Below are 21,057 nucleotides of genomic sequence, written 5' to 3'. Positions count from 1 at the left end.
ATATACGTTCATGTAAAAGACCGCAAACAAGATACCTTGAAGTGGGGGTAGGCCGACTCATTCCAAGATGCGGACCCGCCAACCATGCCCACATGCCCACACGCGAACCAGCGATGTGCGCCCTGCCCTGCCAGTATGCTGTGGGCATGCGTCTATGGTCACAAGCCGAGTCCAAGCAGGCTGGGGCATTTGTGGGGCGGCCACACAGGCGCTGGGCCCGTCTATGGGCACTGCGCAGGGAGGGGCTGCCGGGCGCCCGGCCACCGTGTGGTCAGGGCACCGCAAGGTATGTCGGGCTGAGTGCCGTGTTTGCATGCCACCTAGTGTAGCTTGACATAGCGGGGCGGGGCAGGCGACCCGCACATCCTCCGGGGCACTTGTGCTACACATGCGAGCGAGCACGCCCACACGCCCACAATAATACAAGCGCATGCACTCCTGCGCGCCCACAACCACATGCCCTGGATCCTCTGGTGCATAGCAGCTGACATGTCACATATGTTTCCCGTATTATGACGCCGGCAGCCGGCCTGCGCCCGGTCGCACGCCGGGGCCGTGACTGGTTTACCGAGCGGCGGCGGCGGTAGGTGATGCAGGGTAGGTGCATGAGAGAAAGGTGCAGAGAGGGACGTGTGTACGTCATACAGGCTTTATGTTGCCCCTTTTGCTGTCCTCTGTCCCTGATGTATATCACAGCCTTGTCACACAGCCTTACGGCCCCTTCAGGCGCCGGTCTATGGCACAAGCGCGTCTGCTCGCCTGGCTGGGCGGCGCGCAGGGCCCCACCATGTACACCATGGCGCCGCGGCCTGGGATCCTGCGTGCTATGCCCTGTCGAGCGCGACTGCAGTGGCGGCTACTGGTCTCATAGCGCAAGCTAGATGGGAGCCCAAGGGCCGAGTGTGCACGCGGCGGAGGGGCCGGGCGGGCCCCGGTGGCCCCGAGGTGGCGCGGCAAGGGTTGCCGGTGACGGCACGGCGTGGCACACCTGCGCCATGCGGTTGCTTGCCTGTGCGAGTATTTCATATTACATATATAGTATGTATCTGTGTTGCGTGTGGGTCAAGTGGCCTCGGGGCTGGTGCAATGAATTGTTTTCGCCTTTCCAGCGCGACCGACCCCCGCGCGAACCACGCAGGGTCAGGCTAAAAGTCGCCACTTTCCTGGCGTCGGTTCCTCCATATCCCTATCAGCATATACGTTCATGTAAAAGACCGCAAACAAGATACCTTGAAGTGGGGGTAGGCCGACTCATTCCAAGATGCGCGCGGACCCGCCAACCATGCCCACATGCCCACACGCGAACCAGCGATGTGCGCCCTGCCCTGCCAGTATGCTGTGGGCATGCGTCTATGGTCACAAGCCGAGTCCAAGCAGGCTGGGGCATTTGTGGGGCGGCCACACAGGCGCTGGGCCCGTCTATGGGCACTGCGCAGGGAGGGGCTGCCGGGCGCCCGGCCACCGTGTGGTCAGGGCACCGCAAGGTATGTCGGGCTGAGTGCCGTGTTTGCATGCCACCTAGTGTAGCTTGACATAGCGGGGCGGGGCAGGCGACCCGCACATCCTCCGGGGCACTTGTGCTACACATGCGAGCGAGCACGCCCACACGCCCACAATAATACAAGCGCATGCACTCCTGCGCGCCCACAACCACATGCCCTGGATCCTCTGGTGCATAGCAGCTGACATGTCACATATGTTTCCCGTATTATGACGCCGGCAGCCGGCCTGCGCCCGGTCGCACGCCGGGGCCGTGACTGGTTTACCGAGCGGCGGCGGCGGTAGGTGATGCAGGGTAGGTGCATGAGAGAAAGGTGCAGAGAGGGACGTGTGTACGTCATACAGGCTTTATGTTGCCCCTTTTGCTGTCCTCTGTCCCTGATGTATATCACAGCCTTGTCACACAGCCTTACGGCCCCTTCAGGCGCCGGTCTATGGCACAAGCGCGTCTGCTCGCCTGGCTGGGCGGCGCGCAGGGCCCCACCATGTACACCATGGCGCCGCGGCCTGGGATCCTGCGTGCTATGCCCTGTCGAGCGCGACTGCAGTGGCGGCTACTGGTCTCATAGCGCAAGCTAGATGGGAGCCCAAGGGCCGAGTGTGCACGCGGCGGAGGGGCCGGGTGGGCCCCGGTGGCCCCGAGGTGGCGCGGCAAGGGTTGCCGGTGACGGCACGGCGTGGCACACCTGCGCCATGCGGTTGCTTGCCTGTGCGAGTATTTCATATTACATATATAGTATGTATCTGTGTTGCGTGTGGGTCAAGTGGCATCGGGGCTGGTGCAATGAATTGTTTTCGCCTTTCCAGCGCGACCGACCCCCGCGCGAACCACGCAGGGTCAGGCTAAAAGTCGCCACTTTCCTGGCGTCGGTTCCTCCATATCCCTATCAGCATATACGTTCATGTAAAAGACCGCAAACAAGATACCTTGAAGTGGGGGTAGGCCGACTCATTCCAAGATGCGGACCCGCCAACCATGCCCACATGCCCACACGCGAACCAGCGATGTGCGCCCTGCCCTGCCAGTATGCTGTGGGCATGCGTCTATGGTCACAAGCCGAGTCCAAGCAGGCTGGGGCATTTGTGGGGCGGCCACACAGGCGCTGGGCCCGTCTATGGGCACTGCGCAGGGAGGGGCTGCCGGGCGCCCGGCCACCGTGTGGTCAGGGCACCGCAAGGTATGTCGGGCTGAGTGCCGTGTTTGCATGCCACCTAGTGTAGCTTGACATAGCGGGGCGGGGCAGGCGACCCGCACATCCTCCGGGGCACTTGTGCTGCGCATGCGAGCGAGCACGCCCACACGCCCACAATAATACAAGCGCATGCACTCCTGCGCGCCCACAACCACATGCCCTGGACCCTCTGGTGCATAGCAGCTGACATGTCACATATGTTTCCCGTATTATGACGCCGGCAGCCGGCCTGCGCCCGGTCGCACGCCGGGGCCGTGACTGGTTTACCGAGCGGCGGCGGCGGTAGGTGATGCAGGGTAGGTGCATGAGAGAAAGGTGCAGAGAGGGACGTGTGTACGTCATACAGGCTTTATGTTGCCCCTCTTGCTGTCCTCTGTCCCTGATGTATATCACAGCCTTGTCACACAGCCTTACGGCCCCTTCAGGCGCCGGTCTATGGCACAAGCGCGTCTGCTCGCCTGGCTGGGCGGCGCGCAGGGCCCCACCATGTACACCATGGCGCCGCGGCCTGGGATCCTGCGTGCTATGCCCTGTCGAGCGCGACTGCAGTGGCGGCTACTGGTCTCATAGCGCAAGCTAGATGGGAGCCCAAGGGCCGAGTGTGCACGCGGCGGAGGGGCCGGGTGGGCCCCGGTGGCCCCGAGGTGGCGCGGCAAGGGTTGCCGGTGACGGCACGGCGTGGCACACCTGCGCCATGCGGTTGCTTGCCTGTGCGAGTATTTCATATTACATATATAGTATGTATCTGTGTTGCGTGTGGGTCAAGTGGCCTCGGGGCTGGTGCAATGAATTGTTTTCGCCTTTCCAGCGCGACCGACCCCCGCGCGAACCACGCAGGGTCAGGCTAAAAGTCGCCACTTTCCTGGCGTCGGTTCCTCCATATCCCTATCAGCATATACGTTCATGTAAAAGACCGCAAACAAGATACCTTGAAGTGGGGGTAGGCCGACTCATTCCAAGATGCGGACCCGCCAACCATGCCCACATGCCCACACGCGAACCAGCGATGTGCGCCCTGCCCTGCCAGTATGCTGTGGGCATGCGTCTATGGTCACAAGCCGAGTCCAAGCAGGCTGGGGCATTTGTGGGGCGGCCACACAGGCGCTGGGCCCGTCTATGGGCACTGCGCAGGGAGGGGCTGCCGGGCGCCCGGCCACCGTGTGGTCAGGGCACCGCAAGGTATGTCGGGCTGAGTGCCGTGTTTGCATGCCACCTAGTGTAGCTTGACATAGCGGGGCGGGGCAGGCGACCCGCACATCCTCCGGGGCACTTGTGCTGCGCATGCGAGCGAGCACGCCCACACGCCCACAATAATACAAGCGCATGCACTCCTGCGCGCCCACAACCACATGCCCTGGACCCTCTGGTGCATAGCAGCTGACATGTCACATATGTTTCCCGTATTATGACGCCGGCAGCCGGCCTGCGCCCGGTCGCACGCCGGGGCCGTGACTGGTTTACCGAGCGGCGGCGGCGGTAGGTGATGCAGGGTAGGTGCATGAGAGAAAGGTGCAGAGAGGGACGTGTGTACGTCATACAGGCTTTATGTTGCCCCTTTTGCTGTCCTCTGTCCCTGATGTATATCACAGCCTTGTCACACAGCCTTACGGCCCCTTCAGGCGCCGGTCTATGGCACAAGCGCGTCTGCTCGCCTGGCTGGGCGGCGCGCAGGGCCCCACCATGTACACCATGGCGCCGCGGCCTGGGATCCTGCGTGCTATGCCCTGTCGAGCGCGACTGCAGTGGCGGCTACTGGCCTCATAGCGCAAGCTAGATGGGAGCCCAAGGGCCGAGTGTGCACGCGGCGGAGGGGCCGGGCGGGCCCCGGTGGCCCCGAGGTGGCGCGGCGAGGGTTGCCGGTGACGGCACGGCGGAGCACACCTGCGCCATGCGGTTGCTTGCCTGTGCGAGTATTTCATATTACATATATAGTATGTATCTGTGTTGCGTGTGGGTCAAGTGGCCTCGGGGCTGGTGCAATGAATTGTTTTCGCCTTTCCAGCGCGACCGACCCCCGCGCGAACCACGCAGGGTCAGGCTAAAAGTCGCCACTTTCCTGGCGTCGGTTCCTCCATATCCCTATCAGCATATACGTTCATGTAAAAGACCGCAAACAAGATACCTTGAAGTGGGGGTAGGCCGACTCATTCCAAGATGCGGACCCGCCAACCATGCCCACATGCCCACACGCGAACCAGCGATGTGCGCCCTGCCCTGCCAGTATGCTGTGGGCATGCGTCTATGGTCACAAGCCGAGTCCAAGCAGGCTGGGGCATTTGTGGGGCGGCCACACAGGCGCTGGGCCCGTCTATGGGCACTGCGCAGGGAGGGGCTGCCGGGCGCCCGGCCACCGTGTGGTCAGGGCACCGCAAGGTATGTCGGGCTGAGTGCCGTGTTTGCATGCCACCTAGTGTAGCTTGACATAGCGGGGCGGGGCAGGCGCGCCGCACATCCTCCGGGGCACTTGTGCTACACATGCGAGCGAGCACGCCCACACGCCCACAATAATACAAGCGCATGCACTCCTGCGCGCCCACAACCACATGCCCTGGACCCTCTGGTGCATAGCAGCTGACATGTCACATATGTTTCCCGTATTATGACGCCGGCAGCCGGCCTGCGCCCGGTCGCACGCCGGGGCCGTGACTGGTTTACCGAGCGGCGGCGGCGGTAGGTGATGCAGGGTAGGTGCATGAGAGAAAGGTGCAGAGAGGGACGTGTGTACGTCATACAGGCTTTATGTTGCCCCTTTTGCTGTCCTCTGTCCCTGATGTATATCACAGCCTTGTCACACAGCCTTACGGCCCCTTCAGGCGCCGGTCTATGGCACAAGCGCGTCTGCTCGCCTGGCTGGGCGGCGCGCAGGGCCCCACCATGTACACCATGGCGCCGCGGCCTGGGATCCTGCGTGCTATGCCCTGTCGAGCGCGACTGCAGTGGCGGCTACTGGTCTCATAGCGCAAGCTAGATGGGAGCCCAAGGGCCGAGTGTGCACGCGGCGGAGGGGCCGGGCGGGCCCCGGTGGCCCCGAGGTGGCGCGGCGAGGGTTGCCGGTGACGGCACGGCGGAGCACACCTGCGCCATGCGGTTGCTTGCCTGTGCGAGTATTTCATATTACATATATAGTATGTATCTGTGTTGCGTGTGGGTCAAGTGGCCTCGGGGCTGGTGCAATGAATTGTTTTCGCCTTTCCAGCGCGACCGACCCCCGCGCGAACCACGCAGGGTCAGGCTAAAAGTCGCCACTTTCCTGGCGTCGGTTCCTCCATATCCCTATCAGCATATACGTTCATGTAAAAGACCGCAAACAAGATACCTTGGAGTGGGGGTAGGCCGACTCATTCCAAGATGCGGACCCGCCAACCATGCCCACATGCCCACACGCGAACCAGCGATATGCGCCCTGCCCAGCCAGTATGCTGTGGGCATGCGTCTATGGTCACAAGCCGAGTCCAAGCAGGCTGGGGCATTTGTGGGGCGGCCACACAGGCGCTGGGCCCGTCTATGGGCACTGCGCAGGGAGGGGCTGCCGGGCGCCCGGCCACCGTGTGGTCAGGGCACCGCAAGGTATGTCGGGCTGAGTGCCGTGTTTGCATGCCACCTAGTGTAGCTTGACATAGCGGGGCGGGGCAGGCGCGCCGCACATCCTCCGGGGCACTTGTGCTACACATGCGAGCGAGCACGCCCACACGCCCACAATAATACAAGCGCATGCACTCCTGCGCGCCCACAACCACATGCCCTGGACCCTCTGGTGCATAGCAGCTGACATGTCACATATGTTTCCCGTATTATGACGCCGGCAGCCGGCCTGCGCCCGGTCGCACGCCGGGGCCGTGACTGGTTTACCGAGCGGCGGCGGCGGTAGGTGATGCAGGGTAGGTGCATGAGAGAAAGGTGCAGAGAGGGACGTGTGTACGTCATACAGGCTTTATGTTGCCCCTTTTGCTGTCCTCTGTCCCTGATGTATATCACAGCCTTGTCACACAGCCTTACGGCCCCTTCAGGCGCCGGTCTATGGCACAAGCGCGTCTGCTCGCCTGGCTGGGCGGCGCGCAGGGCCCCACCATGTACACCATGGCGCCGCGGCCTGGGATCCTGCGTGCTATGCCCTGTCGAGCGCGACTGCAGTGGCGGCTACTGGTCTCATAGCGCAAGCTAGATGGGAGCCCAAGGGCCGAGTGTGCACGCGGCGGAGGGGCCGGGCGGGCCCCGGTGGCCCCGAGGTGGCGCGGCGAGGGTTGCCGGTGACGGCACGGCGGAGCACACCTGCGCCATGCGGTTGCTTGCCTGTGCGAGTATTTCATATTACATATATAGTATGTAGAGGTTACAACACGGAGGGGTGGGCAGTATGGGATATACTGGGGCGGGGCGGCGGGAGGGGAGGGTGAGGGCCGCCCGAACCGAGACCCGACCCCCGAGGGCCGTCCCCGAGGGCCGGAGGGGACGGCCCGAGGGGGGCGGGTCGAGGTGAGGGGCGGTCCGAAACCGACCCGAACGCATGCCTCGCCTGAGCATGCCATAATGCCCACCCCTCAAGGGTTGTAAGTAGCTTATACCCCGGGATGGGACCCAAGGGCAAGCAAATTAAAGCTTCAATGATGAGCGTGCCTTCAACAACGCGAGTTCGCGAAATGCTATGCAACATCCATTTGCGGGTGAGTTTCTCTGCACGTTGCGGGCCTCTGAACCACTACATGAAGTGATGTGGCGTTATAATTTACGCTCTGAGCCAATTTCAATCGCCATCTTCACCGGCCGTCAGCATGGGCGATTGAATCCAATTGGCCTGCGCTATCTGTTGCAGCGTCGGCCTTAATTTTCTATTATACTTCAGACATATTACATACATGCATCAAATAGATACCATGATTGCCATAGACGGTTCGTAGCTACAAAGTTCTTCGGCATGACTTCTCTGGCGTCGCGCCCCGCGCTCCACAACGTCGCTGGATCACTTCTGGAGCCCTGCAAGGTGCCAAGCATGATGGAGCTACGACCGCCGCCGCGTAAGTAGCTGGGGCCGGGGGTAATTTCTGATCGCATGCAACGGCCAGGCTGACGGTGGGGCTGCGCTCTGCTGTGTGTCATAAGCTGCTAGGACCGTTTGCCCAGGATGTATCTCAACACCAAATGACAGCTCCCCTTTGGTTCTTTGTTGCAACCTCCATGTGCTGACAGGGATTTCGCTTACCTCCTTCCGTGCGACGCCAACGGGCAAATTGCATCCTGATTGAATCCTTCGCTCAAGACTGGCATTCCCAGTTCTGTTGAGGCCGGAACTCTTCAACTCGACATCTGGGATTGTAAGTCTGGTTTCCGCGCGGCTGGCTGCGTTCCAGCAAGTTTTTTCAATGAGTCCTCATGTGTGTCCACTGATTGTGTCTGGGCGCTGCACTATGCCGCGCCGTGGGGGCCGGTCGGCAACATCCCAACTTCCATTAGGTCCTAGACCTTCGCTCTTACTGCCGCGCGTCCGTTCAACATTACTGCAGCCACAAGACATAATCAAGCACCACCCAGTCGTCATGCCGCCTTCTCAAGATCCAAGGGCACTTCAATCCGGACATTTCGCGTTGTACCCGCACGTTCTCACGCGCGCTTCGTAGATAATTGCTTTCGCTACATTGGTTGTAGTTGATTGCATGAAACGTACCCAGTTGCGCATGCATGGTTGTGGGGTGACATGTTTGGGTGATGTGCGGTTGAGTAGGCGGCATCGCTATACGTCGGAGGCAGGCAGTTTGTTCGTGCAGGAGGCGATACGGGTGGTCAACGGGTAATATGGGTGCGGGGCGGGCAATGTGGGGGGCAGCGGTCAATATGGGCGGTCAGCGGGCAGTATGGGCGGTCAGCGGGCAATATGGGGGCGGGGCGGGCAATATGGCTTGGTCAAACGTTGACCAACCGCCAACCGCCATATTGTGCGAGCCGGGGACTAGTGGACTGCGAGCCCGGTCGACCATGTACAGGTGGTCAGCGATTGTAACAAACCAGTACGAGATATATTTTGGGCCAATAACCAGTGCCCGAGGGGCCTCCCGGGTTATAAGTATCTGTGTTGCGTGTGGGGCAAGTGGCCTCGGGGCTGGTGCAATGAATTGTTTTCGCCTTTCCAGCGCGACCGACCCCCGCGCGAACCACGCAGGGTCAGGCTAAAAGTCGCCACTTTCCTGGCGTCGGTTCCTCCATATCCCTATCAGCATATACGTTCATGTAAAAGACCGCAAACAAGATACCTTGAAGTGGGGGTAGGCCGACTCATTCCAAGATGCGGACCCGCCAACCATGCCCACATGCCCACACGCGAACCAGCGATATGCGCCCTGCCCTGCCAGTATGCTGTGGGCATGCGTCTATGGTCACAAGCCGAGTCCAAGCAGGCTGGGGCATTTGTGGGGCGGCCACACAGGCGCTGGGCCCGTCTATGGGCACTGCGCAGGGAGGGGCTGCCGGGCGCCCGGCCACCGTGTGGTCAGGGCACCGCAAGGTATGTCGGGCTGAGTGCCGTGTTTGCATGCCACCTAGTGTAGCTTGACATAGCGGGGCGGGGCAGGCGCGCCGCACATCCTCCGGGGCACTTGTGCTACACATGCGAGCGAGCACGCCCACACGCCCACAATAATACAAGCGCATGCACTCCTGCGCGCCCACAACCACATGCCCTGGACCCTCTGGTGCATAGCAGCTGACATGTCACATATGTTTCCCGTATTATGACGCCGGCAGCCGGCCTGCGCCCGGTCGCACGCCGGGGCCGTGACTGGTTTACCGAGCGGCGGCGGCGGTAGGTGATGCAGGGTAGGTGCATGAGAGAAAGGTGCAGAGAGGGACGTGTGTACGTCATACAGGCTTTATGTTGCCCCTTTTGCTGTCCTCTGTCCCTGATGTATATCACAGCCTTGTCACACAGCCTTACGGCCCCTTCAGGCGCCGGTCTATGGCACAAGCGCGTCTGCTCGCCTGGCTGGGCGGCGCGCAGGGCCCCACCATGTACACCATGGCGCCGCGGCCTGGGATCCTGCGTGCTATGCCCTGTCGAGCGCGACTGCAGTGGCGGCTACTGGTCTCATAGCGCAAGCTAGATGGGAGCCCAAGGGCCGAGTGTGCACGCGGCGGAGGGGCCGGGCGGGCCCCGGTGGCCCCGAGGTGGCGCGGCAAGGGTTGCCGGTGACGGCACGGCGTGGCACACCTGCGCCATGCGGTTGCTTGCCTGTGCGAGTATTTCATATTACATATATAGTATGTATCTGTGTTGCGTGTGGGTCAAGTGGCCTCGGGGCTGGTGCAATTAATTGTTTTCGCCTTTCCAGCGCGACCGACCCCCGCGCGAACCACGCAGGGTCAGGCTAAAAGTCGCCACTTTCCTGACGTCGGTTCCTCCATATCCCTATCAGCATATACGTTCATGTAAAAGACCGCAAACAAGATACCTTGAAGTGGGGGTAGGCTGACTCATTCCAAGATGCGGACCCGCCAACCATGCCCACATGCCCACACGCGAACCAGCGATGTGCGCCCTGCCCAGCCAGTATGCTGTGGGCATGCGTCTATGGTCACAAGCCGAGTCCAAGCAGGCTGGGGCATTTGTGGGGCGGCCACACAGGCGCTGGGCCCGTCTATGGGCACTGCGCAGGGAGGGGCTGCCGGGCGCCCGGCCACCGTGTGGTCAGGGCACCGCAAGGTATGTCGGGCTGAGTGCCGTGTTTGCATGCCACCTAGTGTAGCTTGACATAGCGGGGCGGGGCAGGCGCGCCGCACATCCTCCGGGCAGTGCCCGTATCATGTAGATGGCTTTAGGCCCCCGGCGTCTACACAGCGTAGATGGCCCTTGAAAATACATCTACGCTGTGTAGATAGAGCTTGTGCGTGCATCTACACCCCAAAAAATTTTCTTTTGGGGGGCAAGCCCCCCAAACCCCCCTGGATCACCGTGTGTGTTTGGATCCTGATCGCCTGGAATGACTGCAAAACAGAAATAACAATACAACATCCTGTGCATCATACTGTAATATGATTAGCTATGGATAGCGATCAAAACGCGCCGGCTGCTGAGCCGGGCTCGCCATCAGGGTCGAGTGATGTTGTGATTATCGAGGAGGCAGGAGGCAGGAAATGGTGGGTCGAGGTTCATCGCAAGGCAATTGCTGCGACCAGGGCCCTGGTCGCAGCCATCAGCCCCCAAAAGAGGAAGAGCAGCCTCACGGCGAACGCTCCAAAGCCGGCTGCGGCGCGACCTGCTCAGAAGCCGCAACCGGCTGCACCGAAGCCGGCTGAGGCGAAGCTGGCTGAGGCGAAGCCGGCTGAGGCGAAGCCGGCTGGGGCGCCTGCTGCCACTCCGCCGTCTGCGCGCGAGTCGGCAGCCAAGAAGAATCTCAGCGAGCAGTTCAGCAATTCCGTGCAGGGTAAGCGTAAAGTATTCTCAGTAACTATTTTGGTGATATTGTCCATATTAGTCCTAGTTGCGCAGTTGTCGACGGCGTTGTGTTCTACACTTCTCTCGCCCGCAGACCCCGCGACGCCGCAGGAGGTGGTGGTCCTTGACGACACGGAGGATGACGACGACAAGGAGGAGGATCTGCTGGCGATGCTGACGGGTGAGCTGGGTTCTTCGGGCCGGCGTTTCGCGCGCCTGGGATTGGTGGGCGGCGTTGGTTGCCGGGTTGGCGATCGATTGCTGACTTTTTGTTGCCGTGAAATTGAAAGTACATTGCGCGTTTATGCGCAGGTGATACCGCCGCGGAGGAGAAGTGGCCCGAGGAGACACGGGCGCGCGCCATCGCCAGACTGCAGCCCCAGCTTGCTGGATACCCGGATGTGATTATCACCAGGAAGTACACCCTGCAGTGCGGGCTCTGCATCAGCGTGTTTGGCCTCACCACGGACAAGAACATGGTCCTGCAGTGGACCTCCGAGGGCGGCGTCAAGCGGATCACCATGGCGAATTTGCGTGAGCACTTCGACAGCGTGGCGCACAAGCGCGCAGCCAACAAGAAGGGCCAAAAGGTAGGTAGGGAGAGACGGGAATGGGCCAAAAGGGCTAGAAGGTTCAGATGACAGGAAGGGCCAGGAGGGAGGGAGGGAGGGAGGGAGGGAGGGAGGGAGGGAGGGAGGGAGGGAGGAGCGGGGCGCGGAGGGAGCAGGGGAGGAGCGGGTGCATTGTACCCGGTACGTGCTCCCCTAAGTCCTAACTTTGTACATCGGCTGCGCCCAATGCCCTCCTAAAGCCGATTGTGGAGTTCCTCGCTATCAAGGTCAAGAAGCTGGACAGTGACGCTACGGATGTGGAGGTGCTGTCCATGGAGCCCCTGATGCCGGCGCTCTTCCGCTCGGCCTTCCACCTCGCCAAGTTGCACCGGGTACGTATTTAGGCTAATGTATCGGTGGATTCGGGGTGGAGGGCGGGGCAGGGCGGGGCGTGGGCGCGGGCGTGGGCGTGGGCGTGGGCGTGGGCGCGGGCGCGGGCGCTGACCCTTCTGTTTCTGCCTACCTGCCTTCTTTGCAGCCCTTCTCGGACTTCCCGGACATCCTGCGCCTGCACGCGTCCAACGGCACGCCGGGCATCGTGTTCGGCGGCCCCTACGAGTCCGACACCGCCGTTGTCGACATGGTGGATTGCATGTCGTACGCGCTGGAGGCACAGATGAAGGTGGAGCTGGAGAACGCGCGAGCCATCACGGTCCTGGTGGACGAGTCCACTGATCGTGGCCGCAGCCACAACCTGGCCGTGTACGTGTCTTACGTGGGGCCTGGCTTCCGTGTTTACTGCCGGTTCCTCAAGCTGGTCCAGCTGGGCAGCAACTGCGACGCAGGCGCGCTGGAGAGCAAGCTGCTCGATGCCCTGAAGGTGCGCGAGTGCCCCGGGTGGGGGCACAATGGGGCTACAATCGGGCTTCGGGTAGTTTAAGGCACAACCCCCGGTGTTAAGGCGGTCCCTTCACTTGTAATCCGCATCGTTAAGGCGGCGTTCAGGCGGAAGTTGTTGGTGCTGACCTTTGTTTCATTCTGCTGCAGGGTTTCAACGTCGACCTGACCAAGCTGTTCGGCTTCACCAGCGATGGTGCCAGCGTCATGACCGGCGACCAGACCGGCCTGTCGGCTAGGATGCAGCTGCACAACCCGTTCATGCTCCGGTGCGTGTGCTTGGCGCACAAGCTCGCACTGTGTGTCGCCAACGTGTTCGCCACCTTTCCCGAGCTGGTGAAGCTGGACGCCACCATCACCACCATCACCGGCTACTTCGCCTTCTCCTGCAACCGCAAGGCCCGCCTTGACGAGCTGCTGGAGGCGCTGGAGGAGGAGGTCCTGACCGTGCTGCAGGTGCACAAGTAAGCAACCTTCGGCAGATAGTTACGTTCACTGACTGCACGGGGAATCGGTGCTCTCTGTGCGGTGGCTTTGTTGAAATTGGATGCCCGTTTATTAGCTGTCTCAGCCATGCTGATTATGCATTTGCATGATGCAGGGTCCGCTGGCTGTCCCGCGAGCGCGTGGTTACGCGGCTGCTCAAGCTGTACGACCCGCTGCTGGACTACTTCAAGGAGGAGGCTGAGGCGAACGAGAAGGGCGCGCAGGAGATCTACGACACACTGCGGTGAGTTGGCTGGGGGATGAGAGTTGAGGGGAACGGCATGGGTTGTCAGCATGAAGAGCGCGGCAAGCACGGCTTGAAGGGTGCGTGTTTGAGGGTGGACGGCTCACGTTATTGTGTGTATCAGTCCGCGTGCTTTCTGCTTACCGCTGTGCCCAACCCTTGCGGCAGGGAGGTGACCAACATACTCCATCTGCACTGCGTTGGGGAGGTGCTGACGGTGGTGTCCGGGCTGACCAAGGTGCTGCAAAGCCGCGAGCTGTCCTACCTGGACATCGAGGCCCAGGTGCTGACCACGCTGGAGGTCCTGGAGCGCGAGTACACCACCGGCAAGATGCTGAAGGACGGCCCCTTTGCGCGCCTTGTTTCAGAGCTGCGGGGCGCCAACGGCCTGTACCGCGGCAAGCACTGGATCTCGGTCAATGGTGTGGAGGACGGCCCCAACGAGTCGTTCGCAATCACCAGAATCGGCCTACTCGAGGTGCGGTCCACTATCAAGATCGTGACGGCCATCAACGATGACGTGCGTGGGCGCCTGCTCGGTGTTGTGGACGTCGCCAAGCACTTCAGAATGTTCGACCCCAACCAGATGGCCGCCATCGCCTCCACCCCGGCAGAGGGCTTGTACGGTGACATTGAGCTGGAGCAGCTGCTGGATTGGTACGGCATCGCGCACGATGGGCACCCTGCTGTTGTGGACGCCCAGCAGTGCCGGACCGAGTGGCTGAAGGCGCGGCGGAACCTGCTGCGTGCGGCTCAGGCGGCCAAGAGGGTTGTGGTGGCCAAGGCGGAGGAGGAGGCCAAGAAGGCGCCCCTGGCCAAGAAGGCTGTAGCCGCGGCGGCAGGCAAGACGGCCGCACCGCCTGCGACGGCCGCACCGCCTGCTGTGGCTGCACCGCCTGCTGCGGCCGCACCGCCTGCTGCGGCCGCGAACGTGCGCATCCCTACGCGCGATTTCTGGGCGCTACAGCTGTACAACCTCGAGCAGACGTCGCCCGCTCTCAGCTTGCTAGTAAACATCATGCTGGTGCTGCAGGCCACCAGCGTGGAGGTGGAGCGCGGCTTCAGCACCCAGAACTTGATCAAGACCAAGCAGCGAACCAGCCTTACCATGCAGAACCTTGACGCGCTCATGCGCGTCAGCCTGCTGGGTCCGGAGCTGGGCGACTACTCGGACTTCAACGGGAACTTGCTGGTGCCCTCGCTGAGGCGCTGGTTCGACAAGAAGAATCGCTGCCCAGCGCGGAGCTGCCACGGGCCGCGGACCGGGCAGCAGGCGGAGGGGGAGGGGCGCGGTTAGGGGTAGGGACAGCGGGAGGGGCAGGGGCAGGGGCACGGGTGGGGAGAGGGGCAGCGGGAGGTGCAGGTGCAGGGAGCGGGGAAGTGGGAGCGGCAGGTGCGCGGCTATGTTGAGGGCATGGTTGCGAAGGCTTTGTACAAGGACAGAAACTGGCTTTTAGGATGCGGACTGCGGCTTTTAGGATGCGGACTAACGGCGTTTAGGGAACTCTGTGTGAATATTGAGATGCATGCGCAAACAGGCAAGCTAGGATAGGCTCAAGAATCTCACACACGTCTGGCTTCCCGTCTGTTCGCGTTCACGTTCAGCAAGCAGTTTGATTAGCGTTTGCTGTCGCCACGATTATTTTACCGTACCGACGTGAAGGTCGAAGAGTTTGGGGGTCTTGCCCGCGGCGACACAGCCTGCATGCGTCCATCCCAAACATTCCCCTAAGACTTCAATGCTTATAGCACATGGTACGCGCCGTTGGGCAGGAGTTCTACATGTATACAACCCTGCGGAACATGTGGCTTTTGCCGTCTATCCTGCTACGGGCACCCGCCTGTCCCATTCGCCTTGCCCGCGGCGACACAGCCTGCATGCGTCCATCCCAAACATTCCCCTAAGACTTCAATGCTTATAGCACATGGTACGCGCCGTTGGGCAGGAGTTCTACATGTATACAACCCTGCGGAACATGTGGCTTTTGCCGTCTATCCTGCTACGGGCACCCGCCTGTCCCATTCGCCTTGCCCGCGGCGACACAGCCTGCATGCGTCCATCCCAAACATTCCCCTAAGACTTCAATGCTTATAGCACATGGTACGCGCCGTTGGGCAGGAGTTCTACATGTATACAACCCTGCGGAACATGTGGCTTTTGCCGTCTATCCTGCTACGGGCACCCGCCTGTCCCATTCGCCTTGCCCGCGGCGACACAGCCTGCATGCGTCCATCCCAAACATTCCCCTAAGACTTCAATGCTTATAGCACATGGTACGCGCCGTTGGGCAGGAGTTCTACACGCAGCGCGGTCCTGGCGGCTGGAAAGGCCTGGGTGGAGGCCGTGCCATCTGAGTGCCATCCGCGTGCCATCTGTCCTGAAAGTCTGCACGGAAGTCGAGAAGACGAACTCGACACAGCGACAGTCATTAACATATAATCATTCGTGTGCTGGAAGTAAATACGTCCACACGCTGTCTGCTGCGCAAGCTGTCACCCGACAATGTTTACAGCCTCTTTTGGCTTGCGAACAGCTGTTTCAGTGTCATAACATGCTCATCAGTACATCTAATGTAGCTCTGGGTACATTGGAGGCCTTGCAGCCATGGAACGGACTTGGAACGCACTTGAAATTGTGGACATCTCACCGCCCTTAACGGTCTATGCATACACACCTGGACAATGGCCTGCTTATTGGATGGTCTATGCATACACACCGACACACTGGCTTGGTTCTTGGATGGTCTATGCGTACACACCGGCATACCGGCTGGCTTGGTCGATGCATGGTTGCACCGTGCTCTGCACCGTGCTCGCGCCCTTTCCCGCGGCTGGTGTCAAGCCCGCAGGTGGTGGCGCGCTGTGTGCCTGGCCTACCCCCAAGGCCCACCGTGCTCGCGCCCTTTCCCGCGGCTGGTGTCAAGCCTGCAGGTGGTGACTCGCTATGTGCCTGGCCTACGCCCCAAGGCCCACTGTGCTCGCGTGCTTTCCCGCGGCTGGTGTCAAGCTTGCAGGTGGTGGCGCGCTATGTGCCTGGCCTACGCCCCAAGGCCCACTGTGCTCGCGCCCTTTCCCGCGGCTGGTGTCAAGCCCGCAGGTGGTGGCGCGCTGTGTGCCTGGCCTACCCCCAAGGCCCACCGTGCTCGCGCCCTTTCCCGCGGCTGGTGTCAAGCCTGCAGGTGGTGACGCGCCGTGTGCCTGGCCTACGCCCCAAGGCCCACCGTGCTCGCGCCCTTTCCCGCGGCTGGTGTCAAGCTTGCAGGTGGTGGCGCGCTATGTGCCTGGCCTACGCCCCAAGGCCCACTGTGCTCGCGCCCTTTCCCGCGGCTGGTGTCAAGCCTGCAGGTGGTGACGCGCTGTGTGCCTGGCCTACGCCCCAAGGCCCACCGTGCTCGCGCCCTTTCCCGCGGCTGGTGTCAAGCTTGCAGGTGGTGGCGCGCTATGTGCCTGGCCTACGCCCCAAGGCCCACTGTGCTCGCGCCCTTTCCCGCGGCTGGTGTCAAGCCTGCAGGTGGTGACGCGCTGTGTGCCTGGCCTACGCCCCAAGGCCCACCGTGCTCGCGCCCTTTCCCGCGGCTGGTGTCAAGCCTGCAGGTGGTGACGCGCTGTGTGCCTGGCCTACGCCCCAAGGCCCACCGTGCTCGCGCCCTTTCCCGCGGCTGGTGTCAAGCTTGCAGGTGGTGGCGCGCTGTGTGCCTGGCCTACGCCCCAAGGCCCACTGTGCTCGCGTGCTTTCCCGGGGCTGGTGTCAAGCCCGCAGGTGGTGGCGCGCTATGTGCCTGGCCTACGCCCCAAGGCCCACCGTGCTCGCGCCCTTTCCCGCGGCTGGTGTCAAGCCTGCAGGTGGTGACGCGCTGTGTGCCTGGCCTACGCCCCAAGGCCCACCGTGCTCGCGCCCTTTCCCGCGGCTGGTGTCAAGCCTGCAGGTGGTGACGCGCTGTGTGCCTGGCCTACGCCCCAAGGCCCACCGTGCTCGCGCCCTTTCCCGCGGCTGGTGTCAAGCTTGCAGGTGGTGGCGCGCTATGTGCCTGGCCTACGCCCCAAGGCCCACTGTGCTCGCGCCCTTTCCCGCGGCTGGTGTCAAGCCTGCAGGTGGTGACGCGCTGTGTGCCTGGCCTACGCCCCAAGGCCCACCGTGCTCGCGCCCTTTCCCGCGGCTGGTGTCAAGCTTGCAGGTGGTGGCGCGCTGTGTGCCTGGCCTACGCCCCAAGGCCCACCGTGCTCGCGCCCTTTCCCGCGGCTGGTGTCAAGCTTGCAGGTGGTGACGCGCTGTGTGCCTGGCGTACGCCCCAAGGCCCACCGTGCTCGCGCCCTTTCCCGCGGCTGGTGTCAAGCCCGCAGGTGGTGGCGCGCTGTGTGCCTGGCCTACGCCCCAAGGCCCACTGTGCTCGCGCCCTTTCCCGCGGCTGGTGTCAAGCCTGCAGGTGGTGACGCGCCGTGTGCCTGGCCTACGCCCCAAGGCCCACTGTGCTCGCGCCCTTTCCCGCGGCTGCTGTGCCTGGCTGAGTGAAGATGCATGCTGGTGTGTTGACGCGTTCCGCGTGTTGACTGTCTCAGGCCGCTCCCGCATCACTGTAATGTTTGGGGGGTATCGGTAACTCCAGCTCTAAGGGACTCGAAGTCTGGCCCGGGCACTCCTCCGAAACAAGATACGCAGAGTTGAGGGCAGGCGTGGGCACCGGCGACGACGGCGGCCAGGGCCCGTTGGGGGCCACCGCCGCCACTCCGCCATTGCGCGCGCGAACCTGTGAACCCCAACTTGAAACTCCAACCCGTATTTCAGCTCGGCATGCGTGCCAACAGATCATGCATCGCTGTCGGCGCGCCCATCCCCCCCCGGCCGCCCGCTTCAGCCCCGTCTCCACCGCACGACTTCCTCTTGCCCCATAAAAACTGTTTGCTGTCTGCTTACGGGTCTGGGCATCGGCTGCACCCTACGGGACCTCGCCAACCTGCCTTGAACCCTGTCCCATCACACGCCCCATAAAAACTGACATCATGATGTCCACACCGCGCTGCTCCAGGCTGACCTCCTCCGGGCTGGGCGGCTCCATTCAAAACAAGAGGCATTACCAAATCAAGAGGCATCGGGCCCGCGAATCCCGTTCCACGCGACGATGCCACCTAGGTTCAGCGGGTGGCAACGTTGGTGCTCTTGCGCTTATTTGGCTGCCGTTGCTGTTGCTGCATACTATTATTTACATTGTTCATGTTCCACCCCCTTGCGAGACCATTCACGCGATTCCTTTGCGACGTCGGCCCCCCGCCCCCCCCCCCCCGCCCCCCCGCCCCCCGCGCCTGTGCCTTGCAAACAAACTCCCCGCGCCTTCCCCCCGCCCCCCGCGCCGCACGGCGGCTCTAAAAGTGCACGGACACAGAAGTGAAGTGAAGGACACAGAAGTGAAGTGAAGGAAGTGGAAGTGAAAGTGAAAAGATGTCGGATTCGTACCTGAGCGCCAGCGTAGATGAGCAAAACTTCCCATCTTCACTGCGTAGATGCGGTGCCACGAATCCGCAGAATTTCACCTGCAATCTGAAGATGCACTTTCCAAAAATCCTAAAATCTATCTACCAAAAAGCGGAAATTTTCAAAATTTCTACAGTGTAGATGGAAGATACGGGCACTGCCTCCGGGGCACTTGTGCTACACATGCGAGCGAGCACGCCCACACGCCCACAATAATACAAGCGCATGCACTCCTGCGCGCCCACAACCACATGCCCTGGACCCTCTGGTGCATAGCAGCTGACATGTCACATATGTTTCCCGTATTATGACGCCGGCAGCCGGCCTGCGCCCGGTCGCACGCCGGGGCCGTGACTGGTTTACCGAGCGGCGGCGGCGGTAGGTGATGCAGGGTAGGTGCATGAGAGAAAGGTGCAGAGAGGGACGTGTGTACGTCATACAGGCTTTATGTTGCCCCTTTTGCTGTCCTCTGTCCCTGATGTATATCACAGCCTTGTCACACAGCCTTACGGCCCCTTCAGGCGCCGGTCTATGGCACAAGCGCGTCTGCTCGCCTGGCTGGGCGGCGCGCAGGGCCCCACCATGTACACCATGGCGCCGCGGCCTGGGATCCTGCGTGCTATGCCCTGTCGAGCGCGACTGCAGTGGCGGCTACTGGTCTCATAGCGCAAGCTAGATGGGAGCCCAAGGGCCGAGTGTGCACGCGGCGGAGGGGCCGGGCGGGCCCCGGTGGCCCCGAGGTGGCGCGGCGAGGGTTGCCGGTGACGGCACGGCGGAGCACACCTGCGCCATGCGGTTGCTTGCCTGTGCGAGTATTTCATATTACATATATAGTATGTATCTGTGTTGCGTGTGGGTCAAGTGGCCTCGGGGCTGGTGCAATGAATTGTTTTCGCCTTTCCAGCGCGACCGACCCCCGCGCGAACCACGCAGGGTCAGGCTAAAAGTCGCCACTTTCCTGGCGTCGGTTCCTCCATATCCCTATCAGCATATACGTTCATGTAAAAGACCGCAAACAAGATACCTTGAAGTGGGGGTAGGCCGACTCATTCCAAGATGCGGACCCGCCAACCATGCCCACATGCCCACACGCGAACCAGCGATATGCGCCCTGCCCTGCCAGTATGCTGTGGGCATGCGTCTATGGTCACAAGCCGAGTCCAAGCAGGCTGGGGCATTTGTGGGGCGGCCACACAGGCGCTGGGCCCGTCTATGGGCACTGCGCAGGGAGGGGCTGCCGGGCGCCCGGCCACCGTGTGGTCAGGGCACCGCAAGGTATGTCGGGCTGAGTGCCGTGTTTGCATGCCACCTAGTGTAGCTTGACATAGCGGGGCGGGGCAGGCGCGCCGCACATCCTCCGGGGCACTTGTGCTACACATGCGAGCGAGCACGCCCACACGCCCACAATAATACAAGCGCATGCACTCCTGCGCGCCCACAACCACATGCCCTGGACCCTCTGGTGCATAGCAGCTGACATGTCACATATGTTTCCCGTATTATGACGCCGGCAGCCGGCCTGCGCCCGGTCGCACGCCGGGGCCGTGACTGGTTTACCGAGCGGCGGCGGCGGTAGGTGATGCAGGGTAGGTGCATGAGAGAAAGGTGCAGAGAGGGACGTGTGTACGTCATACAGGCTTTATGTTGCCCCTTTTGCTGTCCTCTGTCCCTGATGTATATCACAGCCTTGTCACACAGCCTTACGGCCCCTTCAGGCGCCGGTCTATGGCACAAGCGCGTCTGCTCGCCTGGCTGGGCGGCGCGCAGGGCCCCACCATGTACACCATGGCGCCGCGGCCTGGGATCCTGCGTGCTATGCCCTGTCGAGCGCGACTGCAGTGGCGGCTACTGGTCTCATAGCGCAAGCTAGATGGGAGCCCAAGGGCCGAGTGTGCACGCGGCGGAGGGGCCGGGCGGGCCCCGGTGGCCCCGAGGTGGCGCGGCGAGGGTTGCCGGTGACGGCACGGCGGAGCACACCTGCGCCATGCGGTTGCTTGCCTGTGCGAGTATTTCATATTACATATATAGTATGTATCTGTGTTGCGTGTGGGGCAAGTGGCCTCGGGGCTGGTGCAATGAATTGTTTTCGCCTTTCCAGCGCGACCGACCCCCGCGCGAACCACGCAGGGTCAGGCTAAAAGTCGCCACTTTCCTGGCGTCGGTTCCTCCATATCCCTATCAGCATATACGTTCATGTAAAAGACCGCAAACAAGATACCTTGGAGTGGGGGTAGGCCGACTCATTCCAAGATGCGGACCCGCCAACCATGCCGACATGCCCACACGCGAACCAGCGATGT

The 21,057-nt window shown here is 62.0% G+C and overlaps 1 protein-coding gene across 1 annotated transcript; it reads left to right on the top strand.

Moving 5' to 3' along the window:
* The first annotated feature begins 10,680 nt into the window (after window positions 1-10,680).
* On the top strand, window positions 10,681-15,116 carry CHLRE_03g146367v5 (uncharacterized protein). The gene is made up of 8 exons (XM_001691612.2): window positions 10,681-11,101; window positions 11,207-11,293; window positions 11,425-11,702; window positions 11,924-12,055; window positions 12,202-12,543; window positions 12,711-13,024; window positions 13,162-13,290; window positions 13,459-15,116. The coding sequence occupies exons 1-8, from the start codon at window positions 10,720-10,722 to the stop codon at window positions 14,585-14,587; spliced, it is 2,793 nt and encodes a 930-aa protein (XP_001691664.2). The 5' UTR covers window positions 10,681-10,719; the 3' UTR covers window positions 14,588-15,116.
* The last annotated feature ends 5,941 nt before the right edge of the window (window positions 15,117-21,057 follow it).

Source organism: Chlamydomonas reinhardtii, chromosome 3, assembly GCF_000002595.2.
Source record: "Chlamydomonas reinhardtii strain CC-503 cw92 mt+ chromosome 3, whole genome shotgun sequence".
In the NCBI taxonomy this organism is placed as follows: domain Eukaryota; kingdom Viridiplantae; phylum Chlorophyta; class Chlorophyceae; order Chlamydomonadales; family Chlamydomonadaceae; genus Chlamydomonas; species Chlamydomonas reinhardtii.
This window is presented reverse-complemented; position numbering and strand designations above follow the sequence as displayed.

Bases quoted from the DNA above. Each gene is read 5' to 3' on its own strand.
- CHLRE_03g146367v5 (XM_001691612.2), top strand. From the start codon at position 10,720: ATGGATAGCGATCAAAACGCGCCGGCTGCTGAGCCGGGCTCGCCATCA. The intron at 12,056-12,201 runs GTACGTATTTAG...CCTTCTTTGCAG, and splicing joins ACCTCGCCAAGTTGCACCGG to CCCTTCTCGGACTTCCCGGA. The intron at 13,025-13,161 runs GTAAGCAACCTT...TGCATGATGCAG, and splicing joins ACCGTGCTGCAGGTGCACAA to GGTCCGCTGGCTGTCCCGCG.